This window comes from Balearica regulorum, chromosome 10 (assembly GCF_011004875.1).
Source record: "Balearica regulorum gibbericeps isolate bBalReg1 chromosome 10, bBalReg1.pri, whole genome shotgun sequence".
NCBI classification, from domain to species: domain Eukaryota; kingdom Metazoa; phylum Chordata; class Aves; order Gruiformes; family Gruidae; genus Balearica; species Balearica regulorum.
The window spans coordinates 7522048-7541856 of NC_046193.1; the positions used below are offsets into that span (position 1 = coordinate 7522048).

Below are 19809 nucleotides of genomic sequence, written 5' to 3' on the forward strand. Positions count from 1 at the left end.
GACCAGGAGGAAAAGGAGACCAGGAGGAAAAGGAGACCAGGAGGAAAAGGAGACCAGGAGGAAAAGGAGACCAGGAGGAAAAGGAGACCAGGAGGAAAAGGAGACCAGGAGGAAAAGGAGACCAGGAGGAAAAGGAGACCAGGAGGAAAAGGAGACCAGGAGGAAAAGGAGACCAGGAGGAAAAGGAGACCAGGAGGAAAAGGAGACCAGGAGGAAAAGGAGACCAGGAGGAAAAGGAGACCAGGAGGAAAAGGAGACCAGGAGGAAAAGGAGACCAGGAGGAAAAGGAGACCAGGAGGAAAAGGAGACCAGGAGGAAAAGGAGACCAGGAGGAAAAGGAGACCAGGAGGAAAAGGAGACCAGGAGGAAAAGGAGACCAGGAGGAAAAGGAGACCAGGAGGAAAAGGAGACCAGGAGGAAAAGGAGACCAGGAGGAAAAGGAGACCAGGAGGAAAAGGAGACCAGGAGGAAAAGGAGACCAGGAGGAAAAGGAGACCAGGAGCTTCCTGGTGAGGCAGAGGAAGGTAAACAGCTTCACTCAGATGAGATGAGGAATATTAACACAATCAAGATGCTGTAGCAGCAGCACACACAGGTGCAAAAAAATCCCCCAAAATAAAAACACATAGGCTGGCTTTAGGATCTGCTAAGCCTCACATGAAATAAAGATGCCAGCAAGTCCTTGGGCAAGCATCCAGAATGCCCACAGCACATCTGGAGATGGTGGAAACTGTGCGAGGTTTGCAGGCAGTGGCAGCCAGAGGGACCACCAAGGGCAGGGATTGAGGCAGCCTCCCTGTTTGAAGACATCAGGCAGTGGTGAGGAGGGTTTCATTAACCCAGAGGTGCTCAAGTTCCCGCTGCTCATTTCTCCAGGAATGCAGGTAATAGTTTATTGCAAGAAAGGAGACCTCCAGTGTGTCAGCAGAAGAGCTGTTGGAGAACAGGATCTCCCAGAAGTCCAAATTCTTGTGCAGCTACATATTAAACACCTGCTAAACCCTGAAAAATTCAGGAGGAATGAGGGGAGCAGGGTAAGAGCATAGGTGTGAAAACATCTGCAAAATGACTGAAAATTAAAGGCAGTCCAGTGCAAGAAGAGGGAAGTTCCACGATGGAGCAAGTGTTCTGCTGTTTGGTTCCCTTTCCTCTCCCTCTACCCTGCCTTTAATTTAAAAAGCAGATTAAGACAAAAGCAAAATCCCCTTGCAATCCACCCTGCACCTGACCCATCGGCGCCTCTATTCAAGCCTCAAGCAACTGTTTTTCACATGGCGCAGAAGGGAGCAAGTTAATTCCCACCATTGGATTTAATCACCTCTGCACAAATACTATCCAGGGTCTGAACTGCTCTTTGTCAGATTTGCCAGGCAAGACAGACCCTTCTCCAGGTGGCAGCTGTGTGGGGAGCTCATCTGCTCGCTATGGTCTGAGAACAGAGGTTCACTGCCCAAAATATCCTGGGACTTCTTTGCTTGTCACCTAGAGCCAGCACACACCTCAGCAACAAGCCTAATACAGCACCTTTGCCAGACATTTGGCAACTCTAAGACACTTAAACATCTTAAAATTAACCCAGCAGCACCAAAGGTGGGGGAGATGCAACCTTCCTAGTTAGTACTCAGACCACACACTGGCTGCTTTATCTCTGGAAAACAAACACAGGAGATCACAGTCATTATCCGCACTTATGAATAAAATATTCCTTTTATTTTAGTAAAGTAACAAAGCTTATTTACAGATACAATAACTGTACATTCCAATTGAAAAATAGATTGCGCTCAAAATCATTAAAGCAAGTCACACACAGTCTGTTAGGAACACAACCAACCTCAAACCTCCCAGCGCCTTCAGCTCCCATCTTCTCTCAGGAAATCAGCTCGTTTTGTTCTGAATGATTTTCTGCTGATTCTCAAGACATTCCTTCAGCTTGTCTTCAGTGAGCGTCAGCCTCTGCTCCAGGATGGAAACAGTCTGCAAAACAAAATGAAAGCTGCTCAGAAAGACAAGCTACATACTCTCCTCTCAGTGGGTAACAAAATGCCAAATTCACAGTATTTTTTTTTTTTTTGAGGTATTTCAGGGCTGTAGCTCCAACATCAGCATTTTAGCAGGGCTGAGCCCCACACAACTTCAGAGAGAAGAGAGGATGGTGGGGACGGAGCTCTCCTGCATACACAGCGCCCTCCTGCATACACAGCGCCAAGCACCCATTTCAGTACTCTGTGCTTTCAAATTGGACTCTGCATTTCCTTTCACAGGCAGGTTCTGTCCTTCCATGTGTATAATCCACCAGACACTGGAGAGCTCATCAGAAACTCTTCTGATAATGAGACACAGAGGTTTTGAGTAGTTCTGCCCAGTTTTAGCTGTGATTTTGCCTCTTTGCTTCCAACTCTTTCCTCCCTTCCCTGAACATCATCAGTTTGCTGCAATTAAAACATGCAAAACTTGGTGGACAAGCACAATGTCAAGCAAGAAATCCCTCCCAGCGTACGGCAATGCAACAGGCAACGGAGGAGAATTGAAACCCAAAGTGGCAATATCTACCTCAACATAATGCCTAAATACTTTTGTGTAATCCAGTTAGCCCACAAAGGATTGTTATATCTTTGTCCTCAAGCTGAAGTCATCATGTACAGGATGCACAGGAAGAACCTTTTAACCACGTGGCAATAAAAGCCTCTGCTGAAAACCTTTTATTGATCACTCCGAGGTAATGAAGGGACCTAGCTATGCAAAGCCGCTTTCAGCTTCCAAAGACACCGGAATGGCTGGTAATAGGTAGTCATGATTTAATGCTTTAATATCCATAAACTTATCAGCAACAATCAATAGCTTCACATTTTGAGAATTTTTACTGCATAAATAACATCCTCTGTTAAAAACAAAGGATGTTCAGAACCTTGGACTTTAATAAAGTAATTCAAATAAACTTGGACAACCACTGTTTGTATAGAAGTTATACATAGAAAGCCTTTTAATAGCACATTTCATAAGCACATCTAAGTGCCTGACAAAAGAAAGCAGGTCTTGTTATCCCTGTTTTACAGCTGGGGAAACTAAAGCACAAAGAGAGGAAATAGCTTGGCTAAGGCCATTTGAGTGACTAGGAAAAGTCTCCCGTAAAATGATTTGGGGAACAAGACAAGGGGTGTGGTAGAAAAAAAAGACATTGTAAAAACAACACCAAGCACTATGGCAAAGCCATCTTGCAAGACTATCAGCAGAATGAGAAAGGGCTGTGCATCATGGCATTTGCCATAACACACCCTTTTTTCCTCTCCCCAAACATAGTTCAAAGCTTACTGCTACTACACATGCACCACTGACCTGTGACAAGGCAGAGAGAACTCCTGCTGCCTAATGCAGCATTGCTGCAACTGTAGAAAGCTTCACTTGAAAGAAAAAAACCCCTGCATTGCTTAAATATTCCCCTGGGCTACAGCACTAGCTTCATTTAAGTTTTTTCCTCTTCTATTGCCAGCCCTCTGAGGCACACGAACTGCAGTACGCAGAGAACCAGAAAGAAGTTGTGGAGCCAGCAGGTAACATCCCAGGCGCCCCAGGGCCAGCAGCAGCCCTCACGTCTATTCAAAGGAGAGAGGATTTCATCTTTTTTTGTATCCAGCCTTGCTATTGCCTAGCAGCTGTCTTACAGAGGTCAGGAGTAAAGCTGCTCAGGGCAGAACACAGCAGGCTGAACATCTACCAGGGATTTACAGCAAAGATCTTCCCCTGCAAGCAACCAGACAGAGAATGAAAAGCTGGGATCCTGGCTTTTCCATTTAAAAAAGAACTAGTAACTCAAGACTTGGTTAAAAAAAAAAAAAGGAGGAGGGAGGTGTGAAACATTGCATCAAATTTCCTTTAGAAAGATCATCTACTAAATTAATGCCCTGGTCACACTACCCCACTAGAAGCAAAGCCCCTGATTACTTGTGGTTCCTGCATCCCGTGATTTACTGCCACCACGATCCTGCCGATAGGAGTTAAGTGCCATTTCGTGCACCATGAGGCTCAGCACAAATAAAGCAGATTTCAGAAAGCGTTCAATTTGTGAAAAAGCTGTAAGGAAAATGTTTATTGGAATGGAAATTGCATGTAAGTATAAGCAGAAAGCTTGTAACAAGTATTTTTTGGAAACTGAAAGTGGAAAAGTAGCAGTCAGAAATGAAATCCAGGAAGTCCAAAGTAGGAACTGGTGACTACAGTCCATTTAGACTTGAATATATGATGCCTGAAATACACAGGGCACCTGACATCCTAGGAAGAATGGGAGAGCACAAATACTGCTATTGCTGCTATATTGTAACTTACACATAGAATAAAAGTTCCTTTATAAGCAGCTGACAGTTTTACAATATTTTCATGTTGCTATTTATAAAGCACATCCTTGTGGTAGGTAAATTAAACTGCACATATTCAACTGCTGCAAGTTTTTGCTATTGCTTTTCAGAAGATCATGAACCAACAATTAAGCTAAGAAGGAAAATACCATTAGCCAGATTGAGTGAGGCTTTGCTGGAGCCAGGTTCACACTTGAGCCCCTTCCCTGTGGCAAGATCCCGGCTTCTGTTATGTCAGGAGCACAGTACATGTCTCCATTACGCACCAGGGAGTTAAAAGCTGGATAATTTATTAAAGTCTTGGCTCAAATTGGCAGAGGAATAACAGCTAAGGTTTAAACAAGAAGAAAGATCAACCTATTTATTTTTTTAAGAAGTATTTCTGACATTACAGTAATATACTAAGCATTACTATGGACACCAGAGCAGAATACAGATTTTTTCATACAAAAGAAAGCTTACTTAAATCACTTTTACCAACACTTCCTGCAACATTTGTCTTCATCTTCACAGACTTGGCCTACAAAAAACCCCCAGCTCTTCTCTTTGGAAACATTAATAAGAAACTATGTAGGAAAAAAAAGTTGCCTCCTATTTAAGTTCTGAGGAATATTCAGGACACCTGAACTGAAGCACCCAGCACTCACACTTGCTTACATGATGACAAGCCTCCTATGCTAATCCTCCATGTTATTTTTACTCCCTCAACCTAAATAATAGTGATTTGTGATGCTGTTCCAGGATGCTTTCATCAGTGTCATTTCCTTAGTCCATGTTAAGCATTCCCCTGTCTGATTAAGTAGCAGAGACAGTTTAAGAACCACTAGCCTCGAGGTTGAGGCTTTTGCAGCAGCCTGGGGGGGGGGGGGGGGGGGGGGCAATCAGTCCTGCTTCTTCTGAGGGCTACAGATAAGGGGAACCAGGTGCTAATTGAATGCCAACAGAAACCAGTTCTACAGCTGCCAAAGGAAACCTGAAAAGCAGAGTCCAGAGCAAGCAAGCAGAGGCAGTCAGCAGCCCTCTCCTGCAGTGGTGGGAGTCCCTGCCAGGAGAGAGACACCCACCTAGACAGATGCTGCTCATTAACTAAATCAGTACTTAACCTGGAGCTGGGGGCAAAGCAGGCAAGAGCACAGGAGCAGTGGAGTAAGGTTAGGCTCACCCACTAAGGGCGGACTGCCCTGCAAGCAGCACATAGGTTTTCCAGGTTGCCACTCACACCAGTTTTGAGTTAGCACTCATAATAGTACAGGGGACATAACACTGCTCCAGTTGATCACCAGTAATTATGGGACCCCCAAAAAATCATGTATTGATACAACAGTTACTCAGATTAGGTAACTACAGCTTGGCTGAGCCTACAAGGTATACGATCCTGCACACTGACCACAAAGTAGATCTGCTTTTAGCTGTGTGCATAGTATTACACTTGCACTTTTATTCCTCATTTAATAACATAATTCATCATTCCATAACAAAATCCCTCTCTCCATTGATCTCAAAGAAGGTAGAAGTACTTTCCTAGCTTTACTCAACTAAAAAGATTCTTAAAAGTTCACTTCACCATAAGCATAAGCATATGCTAAAAGAGATTTTGCAGGACACTAACACATCAAATACCCCAAGAAAAAACATTACTTCTACTCCTGCAGATTTTTCTTTTTCTGACATGTTAATTTATGAAGACAGCATTCTCTTTTCAATATATATGAAAAAAATGCACCTCCAAAAGAACACGCAACAAAAGCACAAGTTTCTAAGTTTCCGTGCACTCAGTTTCCCCACTACACTGTGCTGGTACACAGAGAGACTTAGGGATGCCTTTCCATGAAGACTACAGACGGCTCATGGATTTGCAGAATGAAACTTGTCAAGTTTGACCTGGAGTTGCAGACTTATGAACTCTGCCTTCTGTAACAAGCAAGGCCAAGGCTAGTTTGTTTTCAAAGAGCTAGGTGCCCTGCTATAACTTATGGTTTCCCCTAAAAATGGTCATTTCAAAGCCAACTTCAGTCCCAAACATGGCCAAGAAGTACACAGCAAGGAAACTGCACCATAGAAATGCTGCCTCAGCATCCAAGGGTCCCTCCTTGGCAAGTGCCATGAGTGGGTTCAGAGGTACCTATACACCTCTAGGGCACAAACTTGTGACATCTGGACCATGGACTGCTGCACAGCGTTGAGGAGACCTGTTGGCACTATACCGGGAAGCAAAATCAGCCTTGCAAGAAAGGAGCACAGTTGCCAACCTTCCAATGCACCAGTTAAACTGAGCAATATTAACAAGAGAGCCCAGCTATTGTATGCTGATCACTAAAATGGCACCTCCACACTTAATGCTGCCTGGAACATCTCCGCATTGAACTGTATGTATAGACATCAGCAAGTTTCCAGGTAAATTAAGCTTGGGAGCCCTTTCCCTAAACTAATCCAATGAGTGAAATGAAGTACCACAGGAAGGGTTTGTACCAGGGTAGCCCAACCTACCTTTTACAGAAAAAATAATTACCTCCTTCCACCAACAATTGTTTAAAATACCAAACTTCAGCTGCAAGATTAAAAGGCTCATGAGAGAATCTGTGCAGCAAAAGTCACTCTGAAGTTCAAGCATGAACCTGCGTGGTGAGAAGCAGCCTTTCCTCCCATCATACTAAGTTCTGCCCTGACTTGCTGTCAGCCTCCCTCCGATCTCAGCAACTGCATTTAGTGAAGCTCAGAACAGACCCCTGCTATTAGTAAGCATGCTTTAAGAAAGCTAGGCTGCCCTCCTCCTGTGCAAGTTGTATCTTAACGCAGTTTTGAGATGGGACCAGAAACAGCTACCGACATTCAGTATGCTCTGAAGCATTTTCAGCAAAATCTGGCAGTTTAGACTGAGGAAGTTAAGCATCATATCTGGGAGTATACAAGGTATGAAGCCTTCACAGTTATTAACACTTTATGTAGCAAACAAATGCACACAAGGCTCTTTGCATGCCAGGACCAGCCTTACTCTAGCGGTCAAAGCCTTAATCTCAGATCAAATGTACAATTAAGGCTTTTTTTTTTTTAATGTGAAATGGTTTCTGAAGAAATGATAGCTCCTCATCTGCTTGGACTAAAACAAGATCTGCCGAGTTCTGTAGCTCCTCAACATCTCAATTGCTTTGAATGCAAACTCTAAGATGAATTCTCACAAAGCCTATTTGCACAGAATATTTCACACCAGGCTGATTTACAGATAACATATTGATTATTTCAAAATTAGGAAGATAGTTCATGTAGTGCTTTAGTCTTCCCCTCAATCTTTCTTTAATGCAACTTCATGAAATTTCCTGGGTTTACTCTGTAACATGCTTCAAATTCCACAAACTCTTACATTTGTTACTCAAAATGCTTTGCTCCAGTGTGGCTAGACAGGAACATACGGGTCAGTGCTGCTGTCAAGCTCTGGGTTAGGAAGTCCCACAAGCCCCCTCGACACAGGTTTTGCACATTCATGCAGTATCACTGTTGTGTCATGTGGATCAGGAAAATATGACTATGCCTGCAGACATGCAAATGCTAGCACATCCTCATCAGGATCTCTACGCAGAGCTCCAGACCTGCTCAAGAAGCTGTGTGGCTAAGCCACCTCAATATCTGTTCTCCAGTGCAGGGTGCAAGAGCTTATAGTCCCACCAGCTCTTCAGCCAGCCAGACGTGCGCTACTAACAATACTTGAAAAGTAAAGAATTTTTTATATTTAGCAGCCCAATGCACTACAAGGAAATTGGTAGTTATAAAATTCAGAACCAGTATTGCTCAACTATCCATTCCTCATCCTTACAGTGAGAGTGGTGAGGCACTGGCACAGGTTGCCCAGAGATGTTGTGGAGGCCCCATCCCTGGCAGCGTTCAAGGCCAGGCTGGATAGAGCTTTGGGCAACCTGGTCTGGTGGAAGGTGTCCCTGCCTGTGGCAGGAGGGGGTGGAACTAGATGGGCTTTGAGGTCCCTTCTAACCAGATGATTCTATGATTAACAGCTGCCATATCTCCTTCCACCTCCTAATACATTCTACTTTCCTTGGATCACAGTTCACCAACCCTTTAACTAAATTCTGGGAGCAGGTTTGGTCTACTGCACAAGTCTACTCATACAGTAGACTCAGCATGGTGACAAGTTATCACTCAGTGCTCATTGTGCTTTTTACAGTAGGAAAACCATACAAGAGTAGCTGAAAATTCTAGTATTGTCCAATTTGCCAGACCATGCAGCATATATCACAGTGACTAAAGAGACCTTGGAGGACAAAAAAGGTAATCTCCTTTGTATTAAATCAATCCTAGCCATGAAGATAAGCCACAGGCTCTGCCAGTTTCCTCTGTGCAGCGTGGGGACAGAAGGCACACAAGTTATCTGTAACCAAGTCTTTCCATTTACAGAACTCATACTAAAAATGTTTCATCACACATTGCTGGCGCTTCAGCCTTGACAGCTGATCAGCCAAAGCTAAACTGATAGCACATGCATCAGATGCTGCAAGTTTCTGGAAGGGAACGGCTGCACATTCTGCACAGGTACAGAAAGCCTCCCTGGTGCAGAGCTTCCAGACCTCTGGGGTTACAGCACAAGGAGTCAGGAGACTTCAAGTTTCCCCACAGAGCACGAACACACAGCAAGTTATGAGCAGCTACAACAAAATATCCAACCATGTACCATGAGAGCAACTGCATAATACAGAGTTTAGTGACCCCAAAAGACTAGAGGTCTCCCCCAACCACAAGGTCTTCAAGGACTTTCCATAGCCTTCCCCTGCCACACAACCTACCTCTTGAAAGGATGCAAATCACTTAGCTAAGTTAATCCAGCTGCTGGTACCCAACGGCTGAATAACAATTTATATTAATCCTCAAGGTCTGCTAGTGAAAACAAATTAGTGGGAGGTGTTTAGTATTCCTCCCCACTGAAGGATATTGGAAGGTAAAAGTCCAGTGGACCTCCAGGGAGATGATCAACACTTGAGAAGCCAGCCTTTGGGCAGTGCCCTGCTAATACAGCAATATCCCTAGCAGTGCATTTAATTTAGTCTTACAAAGAAAAAGATCCATTTGCATCTAAACACAGATTTTGTAACAAGCATATTTTGGAAGTGAATTTCAGGAGAAAGTAGCTCCGATGACACCATACAGAGGACTGGCAACAATCAGGGTACTTCATTTGCTTTCTTTGAGTGAAAGATCAGAGTTGCTGCATCTCCAAGAGACAGTTCTGACTCATGAGAAATAGCCTCTATGTCCCTTAAATTAAGATTTAAAAGCCAAACTCATCTGGTATTTCACAGATTTTTCAGCTGGGAACTTTTTTTATTAGTGTTTTGAATTTCAAACTATTTCTTTTGGAATAAAGACTGCTTGCAGTTTTCCTCCTATGTGTTGGGTCCACCTGCAGCCAGTGGGTGTTCACATGTTGAGAGCAACATAGAAACAGAGACATTTGTGCAAGGTAGAGCTAGCAGCACTTATGACCAAAAGAAAAAAATCTTGACTTTTAAAAACTTGAAGTTTTACTAAACCAGTTGTTTAATCTACATTCAATACCTCTCACGAGAGGAGCCATTCATTCTTCACCAACACAGGCTTTGGAGACCTCATCTCAAAAAAAAAAAGTAACAAATTTGATTTTACTTGTTTTCATTATAAGCATTGCATAGACAAACATTTTCCAATTAAAAAGCAACCCACTTGTCCAAGTCTTTTTTTATGCTAAAGAATTTCATTTTAAAAATTCTCTTCTCTCCCTCTGTAATCTTTTCTGGAGTGAAATAATCCTTTAATCTCACATGAGCTAGATTGTCCTTCCGTTCAGGCTTGAATTATTTTATTGATTTAGCAAGTCTTCTCCATTTCACTGTGGTGTTTTCTCCCAGCTTCAATGCAAGATTAGTTTGGGGAAGTATATAAAGCTGTTTCCTGTGGGTGGATTATTGCAGCTATTTATGAATTTTTATGCTAACCTGATTCTGAACTCTTCATTTGGAGCAGACATCCTCCTTCCCACGTAAAACCAGCAGCTTTTCCCTCAATGCCCGCTGCCCACCAGTGCTACAGATTAACAGAGGGAACATGGCAGCTGCAGGTGTTTGGAGGGAAATTGTATACAAACTCTTAGATGATCATTGCAAATGCAAGTTTTCCACTGCAGCCAAGATGGTTATTCACAGATGATAATCTTTCACAAGTGCAGTTCCACTGCAAGTGTGAAAAATTCATTCCTTTGCCAGATTTGAACTGCCTGCTTTCCTACAAAGGGCAACAGGGTATCTTAAAGTAATCCAAAACTACTGGAAACAATTGGTTTATGCCTGGATCTCAACTTCACTCCATCCTTCAAGGCAGCAGAATTATTAAGCATGTGCTACTCTTCTGAAAAAGGCAGTCAAACATTCACATGCAAATAAAGAAGTTAAGTTATGGCCAAAGACAAACCACGTTCAGAAAAAAATATGAAGACCCTGTCAGGTCACATTAGACTACTTTCTTACAAGTAAAACAAAAGATATCCTGGCAGAGTTCTGGTGAGGAAGAAGGGAGCAAGGTTCCATTGAATCAAAGACCAGTTTAAAGAAAGTTGCCAAAGCCTTAATGAATAAAATCACAGCACAAAGTCACCAACATAAAAATGAAGCTTTGTAAATCTGAGGGGGCTATACCTACTCACTATAGTGGTCACTGCTAGATGTGGTATACAACAGCCACTAGTTTCTTCTGATCCATCTTTCTCTAATGAGAACTGAGATGGCTAACTGAAGGAGCAAGTCTGCTCAAGCGTATCCTGCTGCATGGGGCACACCACCTCTACAGCCTCAGTGCTTCTACTTGCGATTGGTGTCTAACAGGAAGAGAACTCTTAACAGAACAAAAACAATCCCGCTATCTCCAAGTACATGGCACCTCACTTCATCTGGAAGTCTACTGTCAACAGAGGGAAGGTACTGATAATTGGCAAGCAGATGACAACGCAGCTTCAAGCATGCAGCTCAGAACAAAGCTGTGCATTGGCAAGAGGTGACAGCCTTTGGCTGATGTCTTATATTACCTCTTTCAGCAGAAATTCAAAGGTTTTTTTTCTCCTTCCCACTTTTACATGATACTAAGTTTAACATGATAAACTTTGAAGTGATAGCTAAGAAAAAATATTAGGAAAATAAATTAATTTTATATTTGCATAAGCTCAAGTAGTTTATCACACGTAAGCTTTCCCCTGGTATGTTACACTATGTTAACACAGTGTTGGAAACTACGATGAGCACAAAGAGCACAGGAACTCAAGGTACCACATTAGAAATATAACCAAGCTCCCACAGAGCTAACAATTATAAATCCCTGGAAAACCTGTGGATGGCTATGTCAATAGAGGGTTTCTGGAAATATCACAGGGACTCTATCCTTTCTCTTTAACTGTATGGCCCTGCCTATACCATTAGTGTTCTCTTTAAACAAGCACCACTCAGGAATTATGAACTGATGATTTATAACAGAGCACCAGGAGATTATTGGTACATCCTCAGCCCTTCTTCAAGGAGGGAAAAATACTGCCACATATTATGCATTATTTATGAAAGATTTTTGTTCTGTTTTTGAAGTAGCTCCTTTCAAAGAGGAGCCTGCACGTCCAAAGCTGCCATATAAAACACACAGCATTGTTCTGAATCTGCTAGGCACAAGGAGCAGTGCCCAGTTGTGCTTTGGCAGAAATGGCTAGGAAAGACAACCAACCCACCACCACCTGTTTCCATTCACTCTGATCTCTGCAAGCAGTCAGGACACCTCAGCTCTTCCCAGTCAGCATGTGATTGCAGGAAAGAGGGGTAACAGTGGCTCTGCCAGAACTGCCTTCCCTTCTGTTACAGGCCATTGGCACTGGGAAAACCAAAGTTGAGCTATGCAAGCCGGTGCCCTCCAGAGTTACCTTCCGCAGCTCTGCCTTGCTACCTGCCTGCATCCCTCCTCTTGGAGGAACCTCCTCCCTTACTCTAGGAATGAGGACTTCTTCCATTCTCATTTGCATAAGTTTGTTTGGTTTTGTGTTTTTTCACTACTAAATATCAAAACCTTGGCATGAAAATGAATAATTATTAAACCATTTCAACAGTGTGTCAGGCTCATCTACTTGTACATATGCATTAAAGTGATGTTGATACAAAATACAACATCAAAGTTTAGAACCAATGGGAAATTAAATACTTCAAGGATGGCAAAAAAGCTACAAAAAAGGTAAAAGGTTGCTGAATACAGAGTTATTCAAGGCAGCTTTTTGGGTTTTTTACTATAATTCCAGGCCTATTTCCAATTTTATCCTCTAACCTACTAATTTATTCCTCCCCCACTAATCTCAGATTCTCTTTCTGCTAGGTTTAAAACAACATTTGGAAATTTCTTCGGTTACACAATATCTTCGAGAGAGATGTCTGCATTGCTTATATCTAGTTTAAATCCCACACATACTGTTTACTGCAATATTTGCCTCCTCTAAACACCTATGAAGTTGAAAAGGAGCCATTACATGTCCATCATCAGAAGTGTGGATCTGATTTATGTAATGAGAGATAAAGATCACATTCCAAGCTTACTAGGGAGACATAAAACCAGTAACAAAATATTTTGTGTGTATGCTGGGTTGCATTTCACTCACAAGCATAAGAGCCCTACGTCATACAAGATTTCTTCCTCCCCTCCAGTGTTCAGCGTTTTAGACATCACAGGAAAAAGTACTTTCTTGCATTTCTGCCAAACTTAAATAGCTTTTGGTTTTCACCCTACACTATTTAAGGCTGTTGGTAGTCCTGGAATGCTTTTTATCCCTAAATTAGCCCTACTTCAATCTCCTAATGGGCCTTGCAACCCAACATCTTACACTTTTTGACAAGTGTTTCTTCTCAAGAGCAGAGAACAAACTTGGACTAGTAATCAGTATGTTCAATACCAAGTGTTAAAGACCTGCTTGTTCTTCCCCAGAAACACTCAAACTCACAGAAAAACCCTCCCACACAGATATTTTTCAATCCTACAACCATACTCTCATCTACAGGAGATCACCTATGTTTACTATCCCATGCTTTCTCCCTGCTGCTCACATACCTCAAAAAATACACCATGAAATTCAGCCCCAGGCAATGATGGGAAGTGATATTTCTTAACAGGACAACTGAGCAGCTGTTCAGTTAAACAAAAAACCCCCAGCTCTATCCCCAAATTCTTACTGAATAAGCGCACACTGTGATGATCACCATTAACGGCTGGTACTGTTCAAAAATTACTTAGCGACTCTGAGGAAGAACTGTATGTTAATGCTTTAGCAAGGGATTAGTTGTTTGCTAGCTGTGGGTGAGAAGCATGCTTCAGAGAAGAGGCACAGAAAGGCCCAGACTTGTCGACAGGAGGAGAATACTGCAGAAATTGGACTGTGTAGGTGAATGTTGGGTGGGGGAAAGGAGTGGGATCTGAACAGAGTTTACCTATAGACTGCGGTATATAATAGGGGGAGGGAAGAGAGACATAGATTATTCACTAAAGCAGAGTCCTAATGCCAACCACTCCTTTAGGCATCACCTTAGATAAACCTTTGCTAACAGCTCAGGGTACCAGAGCCGGCTCAAGTAATGCTCTGCTACACCACAGCATAAAGGAATTAGGGGAAGAGTGGGGCCTAAGCTGGAACTCAATGCAAGCGAACTGACAGAGATAAGATGACTAACAGATGAAGACAGATTTATCAAAAAGCTACTGAAAAGCAGAGGGGTTTTGAGCTAGCCACACTTTTATTCTATGAAACTATTGCAAAATATTCTCAATTCTTCTAGTCAGAGGTACCTTTTTCATTACAAAATTAAAGAGCAAGCCATACCTGAGTCAGAACATCCAGCTGTGCCATAATATGCTCCAAGGTGTTTGCAAGACTGGCCTCCTCCTCTTGCTGCTCATGGTTCCTACCAGAATCTCGAGTTTTTGTTTTCTTAAGATGAACACCACAATCCATTTCTGATTGCTAGAAAAATAAACAGACATAATGTGCTATTGCAATGCAAACAACTGGAGAAGGATTTCTGTTTCATGGAGGGTAAACAGTAAAGAACAGTTTGTGTTGAGACAGTCTATGCTATTAAAAATGGGCACAGGAGAAGAGGAATTGTTTGTTCTTGCTACAGCTGGAAAAGGAAAAGTTGCTGCAGACTTGTCTGCCTTCCCCAGGTGGAGAGGTTTTTTGTTGTTTTCTTGGAGGGAGTGTGTGTGCATGTTTATCTAAGGTTTGCTTTTCCTGATGAAGGTTTAAAAAAAAAAAACCAGTCTTGAAGCAAACCTGCAAGATTCAAGTTTTATATGTGCAAAGACCTCTGGCCATGCTCACGTGGTACACAGACACAGACTCTACAGGTAAACGAAGACTTACTGGAGCCATATGGAAGTACTACACCCAAATTACAAGAATTAAGCAAGCTACCCTGAGAGGAGTTCAATTATTTCACTATTTCAGTGCAGTAAAAGCCTCTGTCTGTGTTTGGAAGTTGTAAGAAGGTAAGGATGTAGTACTGTAGTTAAGTTCAGCAAAAGCAAGATGTTCCAATATGCATTAAAACAGACAGTTTTGATTTAGTCATTTTAATATTGTTTATATCTTGAACTGGTTTTCTCTCCCCAATGAGGTTAAGAACAAGTTTACTTTGAAGTTTTAATTTCAACTGGTTTAGTTATGCAAGCTTAAATATTTCATTCAGAATAAATTAAGTTTCAAAAGCACAAACAGATCTCTACTAGAGAACTTACTCTTATTTCTTTCTCTTTCAAAATGGTATCTTTCTTCTAGAACAAACCCTATTTGCATTATTTATCTGCATTACCACCAGTAGAAGTTTAGAGAAGTCTAACTAAAGGTAGCCAACTGATTAAGCAATTGGAGACTTAACTTTCTCAATTTACACTAACAGACAAGATTTGAATCTAAAACCAAGATCACAGCACTGAAAATTTAGTTCTCCATGGCCTGATGCCTGGTGCAGCTCCATCCCATGCACTTATTACTCACATAAATGACTGAAGCTTGCAAATCAACAAAGCAGCAAGGAATTCTTACAGACTGAAAAATAGTCTCTAAGTTCTCTCACATGTACTTTTTCTAAGCAAGAAATGAAGAGTTGCTTCCATCTCTTCTCTCACACGCACTACTATGCATGCATTTCTCCTCAACGCTGCTCATCTCCATATTTGATGCCAGGTGCATGAGGATGTGCAACTAAGCTGCAACAAGAGCTTAGATCAGCTCATATAACTTTAAACCCAGAACTGTTTAGTCTTATGAAGATATGTACACACATACGTATACATACACAATATATATATTTAAAAAATAAGTATGTTCAAAAACCACTTGTGCTGCTGGGAGTCACTGATTTAAGCCACAGAAAGGCTCCCAAGGCTGAGGTCGAGCCCAACAGTTAGGCAAAATAAGCAATAAACACTGCAAAGAACAGAAACATGACTACATAGGGAAGCTGGGGGGGGCCCCACACAGGGGAAAAAAAAGAAAAGAGGCCACAGCAATAGTGGGCTTTGACAGGAGAACAGCTTGCCTCACAGCCAAGCATTGCAAGACCAGTTTTGCATAAGGAACAGGAAAGGAAGGGAGAAGTTGAAAGGCTACTTAAAACAACCAATCCACAGGCATCACTGTGCTACACCACAGGCTTGGGACACAGCTGGGTATCAGGTGGTAACAGCCACACCACACCAGCCTCCACTAATTTGCTTCCTCCCACTTGCTTGGATAATTTGAATTATCTACAGGCCTTTGGCCAACACAGCCCACACTACAGGTCACACTGCACAGCCTCGGCACAGGAGCCACAAACTACTCCTGTGCTGCAGGTAGCTCATGAGCCACACATTGCTCACCAATGCATTGATTTAATCAACTAAAATACTACAAAGATGAGATAAAGCCAGCCTTACAAAGCTGCTACTTTCCATTTGAATTTAAAAATAAAAACAAAAAAACAAAACACTGCTTTTCAATAGGTAATTAACATTAAAAAACCCCCATGTTTTCTTATTATTTTAAGGCTGACTATCCTATTTTGATGATGTAACTTTAGGACAGTCAATCATGGCACAGCAGAAATCTGAGTGAGCTAACACTGTATACAACCTGCACTTAAAAACCTCAAATGATGATAAGCTATCCACTTCAAAACCCATTAGAACAAGCTGACTCACAGAAGCAGAAAAATGACTGTACCAACATATGCCATAAAGATAGAGGGAGAAAATATGTCAGACAGCTTCTCATAAAAAGCTGCTAGGTTGAACTCGGAGTTGATACTCTCTTTGCTACAGTCCACAAAGTTTAAGAGTCTGGCATATTTGCAAGGGCAATACTGCATAGATGTTCCCACACCTGATGCTTTAGAGATTGGATGGTCCCTCATTATGTCAAGTTGAAGCCAAGGCAGCAGCAGCTGTTTGTCACAGATGCCACAGTCTGCTGATCAGCTCCCAGGCTATGTACCACCTCCATGAAAAGCCAAGCAAGCCACCTCCACAAAGCCCATGCCGGCTCCTGAAGGCACTCTGAACAGTGGCAACATCCCCAAGAATAGAAGTATACCTACATTTAAAAATAGAATCATGACAATATGGCACACTGTCCCATTTCAGACACCACAGTGTCTGAAAGGTTCCTTACCGCCCATCGTCAAGAAGATAACCTGTAGCTAGTGCCTTCAGCAATGAAGTTCATCTATCTAAACTAGGAACACATCCAGCCAGAAAATAAAAACTATGTCAATGTGTCATGGGGTTTGACTTCTAAAAGAGAGGCTTTCAACTGACCAAGGTCTTTGAATATTCAGTTCTAGGACCAAGCACATCCTACCTAGCCTACCCTGCCACAGCAGGTGCAAGAACCAAGTATCCAACACCCACACCTACAGACAGCACTTTGAATCGCTGCCCACAGACAGTCAGGCAGAGAAGCTGAAGTCAGTTTGCTCTAGCTTCTTACTCATCCCACACGCTCCAACGGCATCAAGCTGCAATCCAAAGTCTGAGACCCATCCAGGTAGGTTTCTCAGAGGAGCCCTACATACAGCATTCAACAAGGGTTAAGCCTGGATTTGCTCACCACAGACATGTCCAGCACAAGGTGCAGCTCACTGAAAATGCCCACAAGACACTGCAAGCTGTAAACACAGCCCACAATGCACAGAACCGCAGAAGGACAAAAGCAAAGGGTGGGCCGATGGCTAACTCAACGCGCACATGCACACTGCTGCATCTCAAAGGCACAGCACTTTCCTTCACACAGGTTAAAGCACAGCAGTTGCATCCACTGGATCAGATTCACTAATTTCAACTCACTTCAAGAGGCTGAGGAGCCTGAATAGGAATATTTGTATTGACACTACCCAAAGCATGTCCCTCTGCTACCAGCTAACACAAGTCTTCTGAACAGAGGGGAAAAGTGATAGATGGTCTTCCTACCATGGCATCAAGGAGAAAAACAGGGGGAGGGTTTAATCCAAAGTCATGTGGGTTTTTTGGGTGATGGTTTTTTGTGGGGTTTTTTTGATTGGTGGTTGTTTGTTTTGGGTGTGGTTTGTTGTGGGGGTTTTGTTTGGGTTTTTGGGGTTTTGTTACAGTCAAGGAAAGCTTTGCCTGCTAAGGAAACACAACTAGAACTTCACAGGGCAGATGCTAGGACATTTTACAAGTATCCTACATCCAAATGGACAGCCAGAATTTTGTTTCACATTAAATGTCTGGCAGCTTTCTAAAATTAATGAGCTCAAACGCACTCTTCATTAAAGAAATTGCAAAGAGTGCAATGCTCAGAGGGACAGGTTGTCTGCCATAGGCACCCACCTGCACTTCTGTCAGTTCAAGTACAGCAGTGACACCAGTTCAAGATGGGTTATAAAGGCAGTAAGGCCACCACTACCCATTAGTACAGCTTTGGTCCTTCAGGGGAAGCTTTGCCTTCTACCTTTTAACAAGAGAGGGAAATGTTTGGAAACTTTCTCTTAACAGCCAGATTACAAGTTGTACTTAGCACTACCTTAATGGCCAGGAAAGGAAACGTGCATCTAAGTGAGGGAGAACTGAATTGCCCCCAGATTGAAACCTTTTCAAGTTTTGTAAGAGAAGATTAAGTCATCCCTGCTACTGTCCATAAGAACAAACAAGAAAGCCCTCACAGACCAAACTACAGCTACCCTTCTCCTAACAGCAATCTGTATCACATGGTGAGCCAGCCACTAGTGATTTAAATTCTAACAGATTTTAAAAAGCATTGCAAAAACATAGAAAAAGCCCTGAAATATGCACTGGCTTTGTGACAGTCTCAGTACTGATGAGCATCATGTGCTCCCATTTGACTTACCTGCAAGGTAAAGTGCCAGCTGAATTCTGGGGACAGGCACCAGAAACAATGACACTGCTGCAGAGGCTGAATTTATTTCAGTCAGAGTTCGAGTGCACAATTTACTCAGCACAACCGAACAAATGTATTTGCCAGTATCTTATTACAACATCTGCTTATTAAGCACTGGAAGTATAGCAAGAAGCAGCTGAGCATTAAAGGAAGAATAGACAAGTAGTTCCAGAATACAATACAGCTCTCAGTGACAAAGGGAAAACAGAAGTGATTTATTTATAGCAGCCACTTAAAGACAGCACAGTGCAACTACTTGGGGGAAGGGGAGAATTAATCAGCCTTCATTCCAGAGGTCTCTTACTGAGCCTCTTACAAAAATTTTTCTGGCTAAACAGCATTCTGGCCAGCTATTACAGTGCTGATCGGGGTGGGGGGCAAGTATTAACTACACAATACATGTACATCCCTGGTAAAACTGCAAGGAACAATTTAAAAAATGCCATTTTGCTTTCTAAATGGTGATGTTTAAAAGACATATTGACAGGATAACTGCCTACCTGAATTTTTTACCTACTAGTAAGAGGTAGGATTCTTATAATTCAATCTAGAAGAAATATTTATTTTTCCTTCTCTTCAACCCTCTCCACTAGAAGGGAGGAACTGAGTGGTGTGAGGGAGGTAGGTTCAGCTCTACCTTTAAGTCCCTTTAAATCAATTTCTACAGTGTATCTACTGGTTTTGGGTTTTCTGTTTCTTTGTTGTTTTAAAGAGAAAATGACATTAACAAGAATTAATTTTCAAGCATCTAGAAAAATAGCATTCCCTTTAAGCAACGCATACATCCAATGCATTCAATACAATGTATTAAAATTCAGTAAGTGCAATTAAATTCACTATCTTAGCTGATAAAATTCCCCTAGAAACAGAGGAGCAGAAAACTCCCAAAGGCGGTGTACACTGTTTATTTGGACTCCAACTCTACTAATCCAAACGAGAAAGAAATACCATTAAAAGTCTTCTATTTCAAGGACTCATTTTCACCACAGGTAAAGTGGTATTTTAAATGTGTTCTCA

General features: G+C 42.2%; 1 protein-coding gene across 3 annotated transcripts in view; it reads right to left on the minus strand.

The window, feature by feature from the left end:
• Window positions 1-1688: 1688 nt before the first annotated feature.
• POC1A (POC1 centriolar protein A) overlaps window positions 1689-19809 on the minus strand; it is a 60842-nt gene continuing 42721 nt past the window's right edge. For 2 of the 3 annotated variants that reach the window (XM_075761906.1, XM_075761907.1), the window contains 2 exons: window positions 14215-14355; window positions 1689-1974 (listed from right to left, as the gene is read on the minus strand). In XM_075761906.1, the coding sequence (XP_075618021.1) occupies window positions 1876-1974; window positions 14215-14355 (240 nt within the window). In that variant the 3' untranslated portion in view covers window positions 1689-1875. The remainder of the gene's footprint in view (window positions 1975-14214; window positions 14356-19809) is intronic. The other variant, XM_075761908.1, reaches the window with a different exon arrangement.